The 19943-nt window shown below is 43.2% G+C and overlaps 1 protein-coding gene across 1 annotated transcript; it reads right to left on the bottom strand.

The window, feature by feature from the left end:
• Nucleotides 1-383: 383 nt before the first annotated feature.
• Card6 (caspase recruitment domain family member 6) lies at nt 384-19891 on the bottom strand. The gene is made up of 4 exons (XM_057790166.1): nt 19748-19891; nt 15181-15469; nt 11992-12540; nt 384-5892 (listed from the first exon to the last, which is right to left on the bottom strand). The coding sequence occupies exons 2-4, from the start codon at nt 15461-15463 to the stop codon at nt 3374-3376; spliced, it is 3351 nt and encodes a 1116-aa protein (XP_057646149.1). The 5' UTR covers nt 15464-15469; nt 19748-19891; the 3' UTR covers nt 384-3373.
• Nucleotides 19892-19943: the final 52 nt, after the last annotated feature.

Below are 19943 nucleotides of genomic sequence, written 5' to 3'. Positions count from 1 at the left end.
CATAGTCCCACGGGTCACACCTACCACTGGGGGTAACGCATAGTCCCACGGGTCACCTACCACTGGCATTTGTCTGTTTCTCAGCCCGCATGATGTGTGGGTTAATTTACATATTTTATATCCTCCTTATTTAAGGATTTTCAGGAACATGAAAAGCCGTGAAGCACTTTACGTCTGAAAGTCATCAGACCAGCTTGTCTCTTAGCCATTTTCTTCTCTGAACTTCTGAGTTTGGGTGAGGGTAGCTAGACTAGCAAGTGCTAGCAGGGCCAGACTTCCTGTTTATCTGTAGGTTGGTGTGCACCACCTTAAGGCATTTCTGTTTTGAAAATGGTCCATTTTATTTTATTATTTACATTTATCATTCTAAAAGAATTCACAAGTAAAATTAAACATTCACATATACTGTCTTCTATTTCCTTTTCGTCTTTACAACAACCATGAGAGAGAAATACAAGATTATTCAACATATGTAAAACACATTTTTGTGATATTAGACTATTTTCAGACAGTATTGATTCCTTTCAAAAGTTTAATTGTTATCCATTGGTCAATATGATTTTTTTCCTTGAAGCCTTGAAAGCAATTTTTTGATTAGCTGACTCCTTGGAACTATTTTACTATTTCAAATTAAATTTATGGGGACAGGTAAGATAGTTCAGCAAGGAAAAGCACTTGCTACACATAAAGGTAGAAAGAACAGACTTCATAAAGTTATCCACTGACCTCAACATACATGTTGTGACACGCATGTACATACACACATGCACTATACACATGTACAATAAAAAATTAAAATTCATACATCCAAAAACTGAGATGTTTAGTCCAATTTATAAATCTTACTTTATTTCTAAATGAGGCAAATTTTAACATCTACCTTTAAGTAGCTTGTTTTTGTTTCTTGAGGCTTGGTCTCCCTGTGAGCTGCTAACGAACCTTGATCCATATTCCTCAGCCTCAAGTCAGAGGTGTGCAGTGGCACGTTCTGCAAATGTTGTCTTTTATTGGTACTTGGTGCCACTTACAAACTCAGAGATGCTCCAGCTAAATATCTGGATCAAGTTTATTCTTTTAACACGGTTATCTAGCAGAAGCTATCCAAATGTTCAGAAAAATATAAACTTCCGAAAATTATAATTCCTCCAAACTATAAGTTCTCTCAAACATTACTTATATCCTTTATAAATTCATCTTAATCTTTTCAACTTAACTCTAAAATTAAAAATTCACTAACACATTTCTGATTCCATGTAGACAGAGGCTGCTTGTTCATCTCCCAGCTGCCCAGACCCAACATAATCAAACAGAAACTATATTAATTGTAATACTGCTTGGCCTGTTAGTTCATGTTTCTTATTGGCTAGCTCTTATATCTTAAATTAACCCATTTCTATTAATCTGTGTATCACCACATGGTTGTGGCCTACCTGTAAAGTACAGCATCTGTCTCCTGCATTGGCTACATGGCTTCTCCCTGACTCCACCTACTCTCTTGCTATATCTCTTCCAGCCTGACTATATTCTGCCCTGTCATAGGCCCAAGCAGCTTCTTTATTCACCAATGGCAATAAAACATGTTTACAGCATACAGAGTGGAATCCCACATCACTTCCCCTTTTCTGTCTAAATAAAAAGGGAGGTTTTAACTTTAATATAGTAAACTTACATTTAACAAAACAGGTATCAAGCCAGAATTACAGTTATGATATATACTTTATCTTCTATCATAACTAAGAAAAACTATAATTGTAACTATCTATTCTTCAACTCCATTAAAAACTCCAGAAGGATATAATATTACCTAAGTTAATAGGAAATGCATTGTAAGCAACTTCCAAAACTCTAGAATTGACAGAGACATCTCGTTGCCTGGACAGTCACCCAAAGTTCTTCTGTAACACTGGAACATCCATCTTCAGCATTCCGGCCCATTTTCCAGGAAGCAGAAAATTTCAAAAACAGTTCCACCTATACTAGAAGTTTGTCAGTCACTTTTTTCTGTGTCTTCAGAATGTCTGGCAGACTCTTTCATGAAGTAAGAACCCTGAAAGACTGTCTCACCTTTAGGCAACTTCAGCAGTCATTTTTCTGTGGGTCCTGCATGTCCAGTTCATATAGCATAATATCAAACAGTCCAGGCAAGAACAGTTTCTTGCCCAAATGGCTAATAAACTCTATAAAGAGCCTTTTCAATGCCCATCATCATCTTGAAGTAGATTGCCAGGAGAAGATGTGTCTCATTGTCATAAAAAGTCCTAAGTTTCTAAAACATTTTAAATGCCATATTCTGTTAGTCTTTGAAAGATTTGAAGAATATCTATCCATTTGAAATATATCTCTGTACATTTAGAAAACCTAACTAACATGACTACAAGCTTGACTATTACAAATGACTGTATATTGACCTGTATTTCTTAATTATACATTACATTTTAAAATAAGTTGCACAAACACAATACCTTAATCAAGAGCAGAAATATACATATAACAAAATTGACCTTAAATTTGTATCAGTAGAACCAAGACCCATACCAATGTAAAGTATTCATCTCTATAGCAATTTCAATTAATTAAACTCATAATATCATGACCTCTAATGAGCTAAATTCTTTGTTATTATATACAAAGTTTGAAACATATATAAATCAATCCCAAAGTTTATGTAAAATGATGTGTTTTGCTGAACATTCATTATTTCCCTGTATATAAGAGCCAAGTGAGATAGTCTTATCAGGTATGAAAATTGGGGCTAGTACCACAAGCAAGCTTATTTAACTAACCAACAGTGCAGGGTCTCTGCTCAGTGGCTGATAATAAACCCAAAACCAAGGCACCTCAGAAGCAGTTTTTCTTCAACACTGAGATAATTTTAGCTCCATACTTTTTATTACTTTGCAATTATACTGTAATTCCATTCCTCACATATATGGCTATCCCCAAGACTCCATCCCCTGGGGTCAAATCACACATTGCTTGATAAGGAAGGTTGGATTCAATTGATTTATGTATCCTTAAGGTCCTATTCTTTTTCCACCTTGCATTTTTATTTGACAATCTCAAACATATATACAATGATCAAGTCCATCCCCAGCTCTTCCCTCCTCCCACGCAGCCAGATCTCATGTTCTCTGGCTGATCTAGAACTTTGTGTTGTTATGTAGATCAGTTTGGCTTCAGGCACACAGAGATCTGACTGATTCTGTCTAAAGAGTACTGTGATTTACTTTGCTGTGCACTTAGACTTGGCATAATTTTTTATTGTGATTTTGCTCATTTTATCAGTCTTTCACTGAAACTTTTCTTCAGACTGTTACACGAGAGAAATAGCCTAAGCAAAGAACATACTTCCAGGGTCTCTGGGATATGTTCTTCAACGTTTTCCTGCCCGTGGGCAGTGGGCCTTGGCTTGTGAAGGTTTAGTCTGTGATGATGTATGCTGAATAGATCTAGGTTGAAAAGGCTTAGATTGGGGTCTATGTGGCTTGAACTGAGTAGATGTGGATGGGGAGGGTTTTGCTTGCGAGGGCTGGGGATGAGTGGATTTAGCTTGGGAGGGCTGGGGATGACTGGGTTTAGCTTGGGAGGGCTGGGGATGACTGGGTTTAGCTTGGGAGGGCTGGGGATGACTGGGTTTAGCTTGGGAGGGCTGGGGATGACTGGGTTTAGCTTGGGAAGGCTGGGGATGACTGGGTTTAGCTTGGGAAGGCTGGGGATGAATGGGTTTAGCTTGGGAAGGCTGGGGATGACTGGGTTTAGCTTGGGAAGGCTGGGGATGAATGGGTTTAGCTTGGGAAGGCTGGGAATGAGGGGCCTTAGCTTGGGAAAGCTGGAGATGAGGGGTTTTTTTCTGAGGTTGAATGGGCTTAGGCTCAAAGTGTTTGACCTGGAACTTGGGTTGATGGGAGTTGAACTGGCAGGTAGAAGAAAGTTTACTCCCAGATGTGGACTGAGAGTCTGGCTGGAAAGCTGAATCTGAAGGCCTTCCCTGTTTAATCCTTTGAGATCCTTGATGACAAACAGGTATTTTTGGTTCTTGAACGGCTCCTGCTGGCTGACAGAATGGAGGGTGAGGATACTTACTATGCAACGTTGTCCTCACGGGTTTTCTAGTGGCTTCACTCAGCTGCATCCCCTGGACACAGGTTTTCCCAACCTGCGGCTTCCCTGCTACTGTTCTTGCTTGCGAGCCTAGAGAATGTGAGTGGTCTACATGAGAGACCACCGTCCCAGACCTTTGAAGATTTCTCTCTGCCTGTGGGCTCTCAGGATGGTTCCGCACATGAGGAATCTGTCTTTGTGATCTCCCAAATGTTCCACTCAAATGATGCCCCTGAGAAGCTCCTGAAATTTTCATGAATCCTTGCCCTGAATAAAATCTCCAGGGTTGGAAGTTCCGAGGACCAAAGCTTTTCCCTCTGCCACGTACCCTTGTATTCTGATGGGGCAAAGGATAGAACCACTTAGCCCTCTGCTGTGACCCAAAGTGGGGGCTCAGAACCCAAGGGGCTCTCAAGGGCCCGTGGTAAAAGTTACTTCCAAATGTGGTCGGCAGGGGCCACGGGTGTACTGGCGGAGGCACAAACACTGGAGTCTGGTGCAGATTCTGAACATTCTGCGTGTCCTCACATTGGACTCCAGGCTCTCTGACTGGCACCTGAGCTCGGCTTTCAGATGGGCTTTTTGTCTGACTATGTGTTTGCTGGCTCTCACCTCCAGTCGTACTGGGGGAAAGTTGAATATCTTGAGGAATTTCAAAGTCTTGGTCTACCTGAATGCCCAGCTCCCTGGCCAGAGAGGCCATATCTTCTAGGGACACACATCTAAGCGAAGAGGACATTACTTCCTGGAGGGCAGCTTGAAGGGCCTCCATCGTCTTCCTTCTATCCCCAGCTTCCTCCACTTCCCAAAACAGTAACTGTGACGGCTTCAGTCTCAGGATCCTTTGGAAAATCTGAGCCTCTTCACTCTCCTTGGCCTGAGGACCAAGGACAAAGTAGCATCTTTCAATAGCATCTTCTCCTAAAAACATCAGCAAGTCCCATTCCTTCTCACCAAGGCAGTCGGTGAAGAAGAATATGGCTGAGGAAACTTCCACCAGAAAACCAAATTGAGTCCAAAAGCTTTCAAGATCTCCACGAAGGTTGGTCACAGCAACAGGCTCTTGGAAAACATGAGGATTTTCCTTTAGCTCCTTGTCAGGAAAACACCATGTCACCTCCACCAGGCCATCAGAAATTTGCCGAGGAAGCACGGGAACGGACGGATCCTGATGGAGAAAGATTTTGTGCGGTTTCTGTGGGGAGGAGCTGAGCAATGTGTTAAGGATTCTGGACTTGGAGAAGCTACAGTGTCCTAGCCGCACAAAAGAGATGACAGGCATCTTCCTGAGACTCAGAAATGCTTCTGTTTCCCTGGGGGGCCCCGCTGAGGCCTGCGCTGGGTGCTGCTGTAAGCCTCTCATGGCCCCTAGCATTAAGATGCTTTTGTTGCTTTCTGCATCTGGCAGCAGCAGAGGAAGAGCAAACTGGCACTGGTACATGTTTGACAGGACTTCACGCTGCAGAGAGCTGTCCGAACAAAGCATGCAGGCACAAAGGACGTCAAGGGGGTTGATGGTTTGTATGTCTCCAATGTCTAAATTCTCTATCCCAGCCAGCAACTCCTCTTCACTCTCTTCATCCGCCATCTTGGGCCTAAGGATAAAGTCTCTGGCTGTCAAGTCTAAAGCCTGCACTTTCATCAGGAAATTCCAAGCTAAGTCTCCCGGAGTCTCGGGTGTCCACTTACTTGGTCGATCTATGGAAAACTGCTTCACAAAGTCTGGGAGAAGCTTTCTGCTTCTGTCCATGTTCAAACAGGACAGGACATGGTAGAACACTCTTTTTCTTTCTGTAAAGCAGAGAGGACTCATTATTGCCTTGTTCAGAATCTGTTTCCTGCCCTTAAAAGTACGTAATTGGCAATTTCACCGCCCATAGTTGAAACAATGCAAACTGAAAGTCTCATTTCGCCGCCCTTCCTGCCCTGCCCTCCGTCTACAAGGCGTAGTAATTTGACATCATCTACGTCTCAGCCTGTTCTTTGTTGCTGTACTACAGACAACCATCAAAAGCACCGGGGAGGGGAAGGAGTTGGTCAGCTTATCTGTCCCAGTCACGGTCTGCAGAAAAAGAACTTCAAGACATGAACTCAAGGCAGGAACCTGGATGTAGGAACTGAAGCAAAGGCCACAGAGGAAGACTCCTCTCAAGTTTGCTTTATATGGTTTGTTCGGCCTGCTTTCTTATACATCTACCTGCCTTTTTCTCTACAAGTGTTATTTCTAGTAACTAGAAAAATATATGTGAAAATGGGAGATAAGGGTAAAATGGAGACAGCATGTAACTTTTTGTGGGGGTGGCACTGCCCACAGTGGGCTGAGTCCTCCCACATCAATCATTAATCGAGAAAATGCCCCCCACAAATATGTCTACAGACAAGTTTTATAGAGGCATTTTCTCAGCGGGCAAAGGTGTAAGTCTTACAGCTTTGAGAAGAAAATTTCCCCAACGCAAGTACTGTAGCAGCTCTGAAGAGAAAAGTGTCCTGAGAGTTGGGAGCTAAGGAATACCACAAGTTACACCACACAACAAGCCTCCCACAGATTTACAGGGAAAAATACAGAAGCAAGAAGCAGCAGAGAACTGAGTGGGAGTGAGGCTTATATAGGTTTCTTGGGGGTGGAGATTTCCATGGTGGGGATTGGTAGAATTTCAAGTCTTGAGCGCGGGGTGAGCTCAGGGATTAGTGAGATTTTAAGCCCAAACTTTTTACCCGGCAAAAGACGGTTAGTAAGCTAGACAACCTGGGTTTCATTCCTTGGAGTCACACAGTAGAAGGTAAGAACCAACTCCCACAAGCTGTCCTCTGATCTCTACATGCATGCCATGGTACACACGCTCACACGCATGCTCATACACAGGCACACGAAATAAGATGTAATTCAACAGATTAAACAGTCTCTCAGAATTTACATAGCGGGCACTCCCCCTTTGGAACCCTTTACATTCTCTGGCACTTTCTTCACTCTCCCTCAGTAAATCTATCTTTATTCTGCTTTTAAAAAAAAGTTACATAGTTACATGCTGTCTCTATTTTATCCTTACCTCTCATTTTCACATATATTTTTCTTTTTTTTTTTTTTTTTTGGTTTTTCGAGACAGGGTTTCTCTGTGGCTGTGGAGCCTGTCCTAGAACTAGCTCTGTAGACCAGGCTGGTCTCGAACTCACAGAGATCCGCCTGCCTCTGCCTCCCAAGTGCTGGGATTAAAGGCGTGCGCCACCACCGCCCGGCTCACATATATTTTTCTAGTTACTAGAAATAACACTTAAAAAGAAACATCAGAGCAGGCTTTACTCTTGACAGACGGCAGCTAGCACAAGATGTTTCGTCTCTTTTGTTTCGTTGTAACCAAGAGCTTGAGGAACGTGTGTGTGACAGAGTTCCGGGTAGCCAAGTATGGCTTTCATCCTTCTGCCTGGACTTCTCAAATGCTAGGATTTACAGACATGTAGCACCATGTCCTGAATAACGTAAGGTATAAGACTTGGTCTTGAGGTAGAGCTTAGCTGGTACAATGCCCATCTAGAGTATATGAAGTCGTGTGTTTCATCCCCAGACTGGAAAAACACAAACAAAACATAGGAGTGATAGCACAGCCTATGATCCCAGCACTTGGGAAACAGAAGCAGAAGTACCTGAGTTCAAAGTCATTTTTGGCTACATAGTAAGTCTGAGGACAGCCTGAGATACATACGACTCTGTCTCAAAAGAAAAGGTTCTCAGCCGGGCGGTGGTGGCGCACACCTTTAATCCCAGCACTTGGGAGGCAGAGGCAGGTGAATCTCTGTGAGTTCGAGACCAGCCTGGTCTACAAGAGCTAGTTCCAGGACAGGCTCCAAAACCACAGAGAAACCTTGTCTCGAAAAACCAAAAAAAAAAAAAAAAAAGAAAGAAAAAGAAAAGGTTCTCAACACATGTTTGGTAGCGCCCGCTCCTGTTCTGTGGAATCTATTCTATGTTTTTGTCTCACATCAAATACTTGTGTACTTTTAGTACAAAAATCTTAGTGTTGGATGAGTGTGTATATATAGATGTGCTTGCCATGGAATGCATGTGACAGTCAAGGAACAGCATTCAAGAGTTGGTTCATTACTCAACTTTCATTTTTAATAAACCTATACTTTCAGTACTCAAAAAAGAAAAAGGTTTGCACACATAAATGTCTCTTGGTCAGGATGGTGATCTATGGACCAGGTCCAGACATCCTGAGACCTTAACTATGCACCGAAAGTTCCTCAACTGATGTTCTCCACTTAGTTAAAACTAAAAATTGCAAAACCCAATTTGTTTCTGGCTATAAAGCCACTAAAATTACTAAGGTGCTTTAATCTGAAAACAGAAAGTACTGTCTAAAGTCACTGGCTAGTGGCTGGAGACGGAGATCAGGCAGTACGACACTTGGCTGGCATGCACTGAGGTTCCATCTCTAGCACCAAATAAAATCACGTGTGGTGGATCATGCCTGTAATCATACAAGTTCAGAGGGAGAGGCAGGAGGATCAGAAACTCAAAGTAATCCTCAAGTACATAGTGACTTCAAGACTGTCCTGGGTGTCACAAGACTCTGTCTCATGGATCTGAAGCTCACTCCGCAGGAAGGTGTTTATACCCAGTACTATGAATGTGGTCAAAAGCTCATAGTTAAGGAGGTCATAGGCCCTGCAGGAGAACACGCTGCTTCTGTTGTGCTGAATGAACATGCTGTCAAACTGCCTCCTGATGGATGTGTATACCCATACTCTAATGTTGCCATCAGCCTTGGTCAGAAATGTCTCCTTCAAACTAGGCTGTGGCGGTGCACGCCTTTAATCCCAGCTCTTGGGAGGCAGAAGCAGGCAGATCTCTGTGAGTTCAAGGCCAGTCTGGACTACAGAGCAAGTTCCAGGACAGCCAAGGTTGGTTCAGAGAAACCCTGTCTCAAAACAAAAATAAAAATATCTCCTTCTGCAGCAAACTAGTTAATACAGAGTCTCACAGCTGGCCAAGGTTTGGGAATAAGTGACTAGTGCTTAGTACTTAAACGAACACCCACACCATCCCTTCCATGGCACAGAGAACATGGTGGACAAAGAGGTAGATGGGGACAGGGCCTAAAAACGCTGTCTTCTAGGCCAGAAATGGCCATTGGTTTCATGAACTCACAGCGGATGCAGCTGCCTGCACAATGGATCAATGGGTCACAAAACAGGAGGACCTGACTGTGGGTGAGAGACTCGTTGGGTACAGGAGGGGCTGGAGTGTGTAGTGAGGGAGGGCGATAAATGGAACCAGAATACACAATCTTATATATGAAATTGTTTGCAGATAAATTAATTAAAAACACATAAAAATAAATAAGGTATCCCTTGTTGCATGATGGAAAGTGACTACAGAAATCTATGTGCCAATAATCAGTATTTACGTCTGCTCATATGACGATCCCACTGTATTCAAGATTGTGAATCTGCAATTTTATAAACTTCAGATCATAACATTTGGGAAAATATTATGTTTATTCTGAACCCGATGGCTAACTTTTTTCTTATTATTATTCCCTGAGAAATAACTATTTCCACAGTTTACAGTTAGAATGAACACCCTAGAAGTGATGGAAAGCATACAGGAGCTTGGAGGGGGAGAAAGGTGGAGAGAAGATGGTTCATGGGTACTAGAGTGCGATTAGTTAAGAGTAACTTCTAGGGCTGGAGAGGTGGCTCGGTGGTTAAGAACATTGACTGTTCTTCCAGAGGTCCTGAGTTCAATTCCCAGCAACCACATAGAGGCTCACAACCATCTATAATGGGATCTGGTGCCCTTTTCTGACATGCAGACAGAGTACTTATACATACATGCATGCATTAATAAATCAATTAAATAAAATTTAAAAAAAAAAAAAGAATAACTTCTAGGACCAGCAAGATGGCTTCGTATGCAAAGGTACTTTCTGCCACACCTGATGACCTGAGCTGAATCCCTGGGACTTGCACAGTAGGAGGAGGAAAACAGTTCCTGAAAGCTGTCCTCTGACCTCCACACCTCCCAACATACATATATCATGCATACATACATACATGCATACATACATACATCATACATAGAATGTAATCAAAAGGCCGGGTACTCATATAAAAAGGAAGATCACCTGGTGGTGGTGGCACACGCCTTTAATCCCAGCACTTGGGAGGCAGAGACAGGCCAATCTCTGGGAGTTTGAGGCCAGCCTGGTCTACAAGAGCTAGTTCTGGGACAAGCACCAAAGCTACAGAGAAACCCTGTCTCGAAAAACCAAAAAAAAAAAAAAGCCGGGCGGTGGTGGCACATGCCTTTAATCCCAGCACTCGGGGGCAGAGGCAGGCGGATCTCTGTGAGTTCGAGGCCAGCCTGGTCTACAAGAGCTAGTTCCAGGACAGGAACCAAAAGCTACAGAGAAACCCTGTCTCGAAAAATCCAAAAAAAAAAAAAAAAAAAAAAAAAAGGAAGAGTCACATCTAATATTTTGTTTTATAGTAAGAAATCTTTGGTTGAGAACAACTAATTTCTCTAGATCAGCTCGCATGAGAGCTATTTTGTTTTGTGCTTGCTTTGACACAGTACTTCATTAGCCCAGACTGACATCAAATTCCCAGTCTTCCTTCCCCAGTCTCAGAGTGCCGGAATTACCTGCATGCACCCCCAACCCAGAGAGAGGATTCGGAATGTTCCCCCCAAAAAATCATACATGTCTGCGCAAGAGCTAAGCCAATTACCCTCAGCTTATTAGCACATCTTGTTCATGTTTACCAAAGTATTATTCTTATACTCCATAAACATGCAGGTCACTGTGCATCAGTTCAACTAAAAAATTTAACTTTAAAAATAATAAAACATGTAAGAAAATGTGTAGAAGTTATATACAGGTAGCAGGCCATTTTCTTTTTTTTTTTTTTTTTCTTTTTTCTTTTTTCAGTGTACAGTCCTGGCTAGCCTGAAACTCACTCTGTGCCTCAAGCTGAACTCAAATTTTCAGTAATCATCCTGCCCCAGTATGAGCTCCATCACGAGCCACCAAACCTGATTCACTATACCATTTTAAATAAGGGGTTTGAGTATTCACAGATTTCGCTAACCAGAGGATGGAATCAAATCTATTTCCTGGTCCTGGAGAGATGGCTCAGAAGTTAAGAGCACTGGCTGCTCTTTCAAAGGTCCTGAGTTCAATTCCCAGCAACCACATGGAGGCTCACAAATGTCTGTAATGAGATCTGGTGCCCTCTTCTGGTGTGCAGCCAGAACACTGCACACATAATAAATAAATCTTTAAAAAAATATATCTATATGTCCATTGGATCCTGACTCTTCCTACTACACAACAGTCTCCCACTTCCCAGACCTGGAAAATCCTTTGTTCAGCATCTCCCCCCACACCCCAGAGAAAACACATGTGATGTGGGAGATGATGTATGTTGTGAATATGTTTTATTGCCATTGGTTAATAAAGAAGCTGCTCTCGGCCAGTGACTTAACAGAGTAAAGCCAGGCTGAAAGAGATGTATGGAGAGAGTAGAAGAAGTCAGGGAGAAGCCATGTAGCCACCAGAAGGGAAACAAACAGCTGCCAGGTGGAACCTTGCTGGTAGGCCACAAACCTCGTGATAAAATATAAAATAATAGAAATGGGTTAATTTAAGATATAAGAGCTAGCTAGCAAGATGCCTAAGTGATTGGCCAAGCAGTGATTTAAATAATACAGTTTCTGTGTGATTATTTCAGATCTCTGCAGCAAGGAACAAATGGCCTCAGCCAACACCCGTGTAAGAAAAAAGATTTCTGGTTAGAGGATTAGCCATATCATGTCTCCTCTCCAGGATGCCTTGACACCTCTGTAGTCCACTGATAATCTGTCTAATTAACCACACACTGTCACCATACCTTCAGTGTTCTCCTCCTCCTCTTCCAATGAAATGCCGCTCTCTGGAGCCTCGCAGCTACCTTCTTCATCAGAAAACCCCATGGTTTCTTCATCAGAAAACCCCATGGTTTCTTCATCCTTGTGTTCCTCTTCCTCTTCACCATCACATACAAAGCACTGTAGGTCATCTGAGGCCCCTTCCTCCACAAGGGTCTCGATATCTTTTGGGTACCCAACAGACTCTTGATATTCCCCTTCTCCTAAGTACAGAGAATCGTCTGGCTCCTCGTATCTTTGCCCGTCATTTAAGTAAGTGATACTCGTTGGAATGTCATACTCAGCTCTTCCAATTGAACGCAGGGCCATGATTTGTGGTGTGCCACGTCCCTCCTGATTCTCCCTGGAGGATCCTGCAGCTTCCCCATCCTTACTTTCCCAATGGACACATTCTTTCTCTTCAGAGAGCACTACAATCTCTCCATGCTCTGGAGTTCTCCTCCCAAGGAAAAAGGGGTCTGCTGAACCCCTGCTCACTCCCACAGCTGCTTCAGCCCCCTGCTGTGCAACTTCTGAAAAGAAAAGAGTTCATTATTGCCTGTTTTGGTTTTTTTTCCAAAGTAAGGATTTTAAATTAACTTAAGTCTCAAGTCCTCAAGCATCGCCTTTTTTATTCTCCTTCCTTTCTTTCATACAAAAGTTATCTGTGTTGCCTGGGCTGGCCCAAACACTTGAGCTCAAATATGTTCATTCCTCGGCCTCCCCGACTAGCTGCGGCCACAGGAATGCAATCAGTCTTTCTTCTTTATTCACCAGAAGATCAAATGCAATTGTGCATAATTAACCAATTGATTATCAGAACTTTCTTTACTGAGAGAGAAAAAAAAATCAAAGCAACTGCTGCCTCTCAGAGCAGCTTCACATGGTAAAAAAGTGAAGTCTAGCTGTTATGAATTAATTATATTAATCCATATTAATATGCTTAATTAACAACTGTACTAATTATACACTCAATGTAACCCACACTCAGATTTCTTTGGGCCATTGCTAAGGAAATCCCAGTAACTCCGAATGAATGAGCTGATTACTGTGTTGGAATAGTGTATTCTAGAAATAGCAAACTTTGTTTTTCCAGGCACATGAGGCCCATAAAGGTTAGTTTTTAACTGTCAACACAGCTTAGAATTGCCAGAGAAGAGGCTCTCACGTGAGGCATTCTCTACATTGGGTTGGCCTTTGGGCGTGGCTATGGAGGACTGTTTCAAATGAACTGATGGGTGGTGGTAATCCCTAGACAGGAAGTCCTGAAGAGCAAAAGAGTCCAGAAAAGAAGTTGAGCACAAGCAAGCAAATAAAAGGCATTCTTTTGTCCCTGCTCCTGACTGTAAAAAGGATGGGACTAGCTCTCTCATGAGAACCTCTGCCTCCGTGACTCCTCCCACAATGATGAACTGTAGCCCGGGATTATGAACTAAAATCACCCCACATATATTACTTGTTGTCAAATTACTTTAAATACAGTAACCAGAAAGGAAGCTAGAACAAGATTTGGCCCGCTTTAAGGATCATGAACATACACTGTTTTAATCTAAGCCCTATCTCTATCATCCCTTAAAATCATCTTGGGTCTTCTTTTAGTATATTACTTAAAAATAGAAAGGAAGGAAAGGAGGGAGGGAGGGAAGAAGGAAGGAGAAAAGAAAAAAGCTACATCTCCATCTAGTGGTTATTTCTTGAATTGCTAAACAATAAACTGGACTAGTTCCCCGCCCCCATCACTAGCCATTACTACCTTTTGTAACAAGTCCATTTCTAAGACACTATAAATTTTTACTAGCTCTTATTAATCACACAATTAATAGTAGCATTCTCTCTCTCTCTCACACAGTTCATAGTTTGATTACCCTCGTCCCATACTGCTCTCTCATCCCCTCTCTCTTCTCCAGCTCGACTTTCTACTCCCAACAGATGCTCTTTCCCACCTTCTTATCATACATATTTAATGTGCACATATAGAAATGTAGATTTACAAATGAGAGAAAGCATGTGATGTTTGTCCTTCAGATCTGATATCGCGCAATACGATCTTTTGCGGCTCTATCCACTTTTCCTACAAACATGATGTCATCCTTTCCGTTTGTTCTTATGTTTGCTTAATTTTGAGACAGGCTCTCACTCTGTAGCCATGGGCAGCTTGGACCTTGTTATGTCGCCCAGGCTGGTCTGCAAGTCTTGGTCCTCCCACCTCTGCCTCTGTAAGAACTACAGACATAAGCTAACATGCCTGACTTTCACTGTGATGGCTGAACTATACACCACTGTCTTTATATGGCATATTTTCTTTATTCGTGCATCCACTGATTGGAAAATAGGTGGATTCTGTAAGCTGGCTATTGTGAAAAGTGCCTCAGTAAACAATGGCAGAGTGCTATCTATGTGCACTGGTTTTGATTCTATAGATATATATATCCACTAGTTATTTTTGAACCATCTAATAATTAGTATTTGTGCATACTTTTAAATAGCTAGTATAGAATAGGATGTTCTATCCTATGTGTGTGCAGCAAACATCCATGTGTTTCTGTGTGCACTCACTGGTGCAGGTGCACATTCCTGTGGAGCCTGAGGGTTGGAGCTGGGCTATCTTCCTCTCTGGTGAGTCTAGCTGGCCAGCAAACTCCGGAGTCTATATCTATTTGCCTCTGCCTTCCAACACTGGGTATATCTATAGAGTATGAGTTTCAAGACCTTAAAACCTGTATTAATCAAATGGAGAAACCACAATTTTAGAAACTACTGTTCTACCGGAATTCTTTCCCAGACAACAGAGAGCCGCCGATGCTCTGGCAGGTTATTACAAATGGTTTTCCCTGTACTTTCAGAGTGAATAGTCAAAAGTCCTGCTCCAGGTCTTTAGGGACATTGAGTCTCAAATTTACCTAGGAAAGCCCTAGAGAGTGCCATGATTGACAGCTCTTTCCCAGCCCCAGAACAATGAGGATCTGCTGTGGGCACTGAAAGAGCAGCGCTGAAACCAGTCTCCTAATCAACGCGATCATTGTTCCCTGCTGTAAAAACTACACTTCCTGTCTCAGAATTCAGTAAGAATTGCCTTCGGAAGTCAAATCCAAACGGCAGGCAGCAATTCATTTTCTTTTTTAGAAAATCCGTTTCCTCCCCCCTTTCCTTCAAAATTTAAAAAAGCAACTTACCATGCTTTAAGCCCAAAGTGGCAGCTGCCTCTGGGAACGCGTCAGACAAACACCTGAGGAAACAATGACAGCTCTCCTCTCCCCTCTTCTGGACCACAATTAACAGCTTCCGACTTTTCTTCAGGGGATCGGGAATCTGCTCTAGCATCTCATACTCGTCCTCAGAAATCAGTCTCTGAGAGGCTAACGTGTCCAAGAGAGAGTCGGGGTCTTGCTGGAGGACAGTAAGCAACTTCGTTCTTTGTCTTGCTATGATTTCTGAGGAAGCCCTCTTGGTAGCCATTGCTTCCTGAAAGCCGGGAAATGAATTAAAACATTCTGGCAAGTAAAGAAGTATAAGAGAAAGAAAGAAAGAGAGAGAGAGAGATAGAGAGAGAGAGAAATTCTACTTAGCAAAGATAAAATATGTCAAGAATACCTTTGTTGGAGAGGACAGAGAAGAGCAAACACAGGAGGGGAACAGCAGCTCGGAGCACTCTGTCCTTGATTTCCTGGTTGCTGGCCCTTTATCTGCTTGTGTGTGTGTGTGTGTGTGTGTGTGTGTGTGTGTGTGTGTTTAAGTGCTTGCTGAGGACAGAAACCTCTCTGCTCTTTGATTGTTAATACCGGGCAAACCTCTCTGCTCTTTGATTGTTAATACCGGGCAGCGGAAGCACGCCACAAACAGTAGTGCACACCTATCATCCTAGCATTCAGAAGGCAAAGGCGGGAGAACCAGGATTGCTGCAGTTTCAAGGTTAGCCGAGACTACACTGCGTGTTCTAGGCCAGTCAGGACCATGTAGAAAGACCCTCTCTTAATAAAACAAAACAAAAGATGAAGTGAAGCTGGGGGCTTCCTCCAGGAAGTTTCCCTTGAACTTCAGATTGGGCTATATATGCCTGCCCCAGGTACTGTACTATGATGATACCAATGTAAATTAACTGATTTGTGGAGAGCAATCTTCAATATGCAGGTAAATTATAGAGCTAAATAAAGATTCAAAATGTATAACTTTCAACCCAGCAATCCCACCTTGGATGTGCAGGGGCTGGAGAGATGGCTTAGCAGTAAGAACACTCATTACTCTTACAGAAGAACTGGCTGCTGTTCAGTTCCCAGCATTCACAAGATGGTGGCTTAGAACCATCCAGAAATCTAGGTCTAGCCGAGTGATGGTGGCTCACGCCTTTAATCCCAGCATTCAGGAGGCAGAGGCAGGCGGATCTCTGTGAGTTTGAGGCCAGCCTGGTCTACAAGAGCTAGTTCCACTACAGAGAAACCCTGTCTTGAAAATCAAAAAATAAAAAAATCTAGGAAATAAAATTAAAAAATCCAGGAAATCCAATGCCTTCTTCTGAACTCTGCTGGCACCAGGCATGGATGTGGTACATATACATACAAGGAGGCAAAACACTCATACACATAAAATAATTTTTTTAATTTAAATTAATTTTTTGGGACAGGGTCTCTCTGATGTAGTCCTGGCTGTCCAGGAACTCATTGTGTAGACCAGGATGGCTTCAAACTCACAGAGATACAACTGCCTCTGCCTCCCAAATTACTTATGTCATCAGACATAGAGAAGTCAAGCTGGTGCCCAACCGGAAACTTCACCCCTATTAACTAGTATTTATAGTACTGGAAGTACTGGGCACACCACCAGAAGAAAGGCAATTATCACCCAGCTCCATAGCCTGTGACCTACAACAATGACCTGCCAGGAAGATATACTGGTGCAATAGTGGCACAAATGTTATATAACCAACTTTCGGACTGAACTTAAGGCCCACGCCATGAGATGGGACCGATATCTGACAATACCTGGGTGACCAAGAATCTGAAACTAGACAGGTCACGGGCATGGGCAGTGGGGGGAATCTACCACTATTATTCTGCCAAAGGAGCATAGCAATAAAATGACTCCTGATGATATACTGATATAGCCACAGATCAGTGTCTGGCTCAAGCCACATCAGAGAAGCTTCCTGTTGCAGCAGACAGGAACTAACAGAGACAGTTGGGCAATATGCAGAGAATGAGAGACTTCGGAGTACACCATCCTAAATGGGTTATCTTCATCAAACCACTTCTAGCAAAGTTCAGGGGTCTGTCTGGAACAGGAGTAGGAAGATTGCATGCACTAGAAGCAACGTATGACTCCAAGGAAACTGTCTTCCAGATGCAACAGGACCCGATGCACACAGGAACTCTCAGAGGCTGTGGCAGCACACACAAGACCTGCACAGGTTCAAGCCAGACGGGGTCCTAGCACTGAGAGGGGGATGCGGACGTGGGGTCCCCCTCCTCCACCACTAACCAAAAGGCTACCTGCACTTGATAACTGCCGACAAAGGGAAGATCAGTTCTCACCAATGAGTGACACTGGGTCCATCAACACTCCAGGGCAGGCCCCATGCCCAGGAGGTGACAATTTTTGACTAATTGTTCTTTTGTCTGCTTGAATGTCTTTTTTTTTTTTTTCTTTTTTCGAGACAGGGTTTCTCTGTGGCTTTGGAACCTGTCCTGGAACTAGCTCTTGTAGACCAGGCTGGTCTCGAACTCAGAGATCCTCCTGCCTCTGCCTCTGCCTCCCGAGTGCTGGGATTAAAGGCGTGCGCCACCACCGCCCGGCTTGTCTGTTTGAATTTCATTTGGGTTTTATTTTTAGTGGGGGTAGGGATTATATTTCTTTTTGTTTGCTTTTTTTAAATAAAGGGAGAAAAAAGATATAAGGATGGATGGGTAGGGAGTTGAGAATATGGGAGAGAAAAAACATGATCAAATATTACATGAAAATATTTTTCAATAAAAATGTATTTCACCAAAAAGAAGGAGGAAGAGGGGAGGTAAAGGAAAATAAAAACTGATCTACCACCAATTGTTAGTAGCCAAAACCTGATTTTTTATCAGGATCTTAAATTCAGGATTAACATGGTCTCAATAGGTGACGAAAGCAAAATGATAGAGGGTGAGCACCTAGGCTGAAGGTCTCAGTCTAAAGCTGGGCATGGCGCCCAGAGCAGAGGCATACAAATCTCTGAGCTGTCGGCCAGCATGGTCTACATAGCAAGTTCCAGGCCAGCCGATGCTACAGAGAACCTGTCTCAACCACACAGAACGGCTGTTTCAGAAACTGGCCTAACTGCACAAGTCTACACCACCTGTCAGCACCTGGGAGGCTGGGGCAGGAGGATCACTTGACCTCAGGGGTTTGACACCAGCCCAGGCAGCATAGACCTTACCTTAAAAATGAAAAGGAAAACAAGAAAAATTAATGTTGAGCTGCTGCTGACCTACCTAAACCTAGCTATTGAGTAGACACCTGGAAAGTCTAAGGGACTTCCTAGGCCTCTGGAGCATAAATTTCAGGTCTCCAGCACACCAAAAAGAAGTACCTCACATTATGGAGAAGAAAAGCATATCTCACTGTCTTGATGTCCTCGGGTCTAGGCGTGTCTTGGGGGAAGGGCACTGACATCTCTCTCGGAGCTGGGCTCCTTGGTAGTTAATATGCATTCACTCTTTCTTCACAATTCATATTTATCACGGCCAATGATGTAGATGACCCCATCCAAAATGGTTATTTTCATACTCGTAACACATGAGTATTTTAAGGTTACGAGCTTGCATATAGCATTAAGGTTTCAGATTAGCTCACCTTGAAATGGAGAAACTATCTGGGTGGGAGTGGATGTAATCCTTACAAGGGGCCTTAAACGCAGAAGGAAGGAGAATACAGTAACACAATATGAGCTGGGTTATTATTCCAGCAAGATGGAAGACAGCAATGAGAGTCTGGGGCAGCCTCTAGAGGAGTGGTTCCCATTTACTGAATCTAGCTTGCCTCATGCCATTAAATTTGTAGCAACTTGTCATACAATCTCCTGAGACTTATTTATAGTTCAGGTCAACCACTTAAACGGTGGTTTTCCTTCTCTTGGTTTCGCTGTATCTCATCCGTCCTCCACTTGCAGACTACTTCAGAGTTTTTCATTTCTACTCCCTGCCCCCAGAAGAAAACAGTACTTAAGTCCTAAGTCCTATTTGCTAACACGCAAAATAAATCAACAAATAAAAAGCCCTTCTGATTCCTTAGTGTTCACCTTGTTCTGCTGTCAATTAACTAAGATGCTGCATGTGACAGACCAGTAATTCTCACATTTGTTTTAGAAAGTAAGGGGATGAAAAAAGTACGTAGACGATATGGCCGAGATTATTCCCCCTGTTCACAATGTTTGTATATAATCTTCAAGTTTTGTACTGAAATAGGTTGAGGACCACAGACGTATTAGTGTTTCTCAAGCAAGTCTGGAGTTACTAACTTCAAAACGATCTAGAGAACATTTTTACACTACAGACTTCCAAGCAGTACTCAAGCCTGAAGGATCAGATTTCCTGATGGCAGAGCGCTGGAAACTGTGATTTAACAAGTTCTACGCGCGATTCCTTGTATGGGATCAGACAATTTGCCTCTGTAATTACTTTTGCATGAAAACGAGTTAGAGACTAAGATCCTATCCTTGGGGGGATGGGGCGGGAGGGGAGTGGGGTCGGGGTGTTAGCGAGCGTCCCAGGGAAGACGAACCTGGGAAGCTGGCTTTCCAGCCTCGGGATCCTAGTCCCAGCAGCATACACAGCCAGCGGCACTGTCACGCAGAGAGTCCGACCGCCCTCGAGCCCCACGATCGGAATCCACGCCGCGGGCCCAGACCGGACTGCAAACGCTGAAGTTTCCTGGCACCGCTGCCAAAGGGCAAAGACTGCAAAAGCTGCAGCAGCCA

The sequence above is a fragment of the Chionomys nivalis genome, chromosome 15 (assembly GCF_950005125.1).
Source record: "Chionomys nivalis chromosome 15, mChiNiv1.1, whole genome shotgun sequence".
In the NCBI taxonomy this organism is placed as follows: domain Eukaryota; kingdom Metazoa; phylum Chordata; class Mammalia; order Rodentia; family Cricetidae; genus Chionomys; species Chionomys nivalis.
Note: the sequence above shows the minus strand (reverse complement) of the source record. Positions and strands in the feature narration are given on the sequence as shown.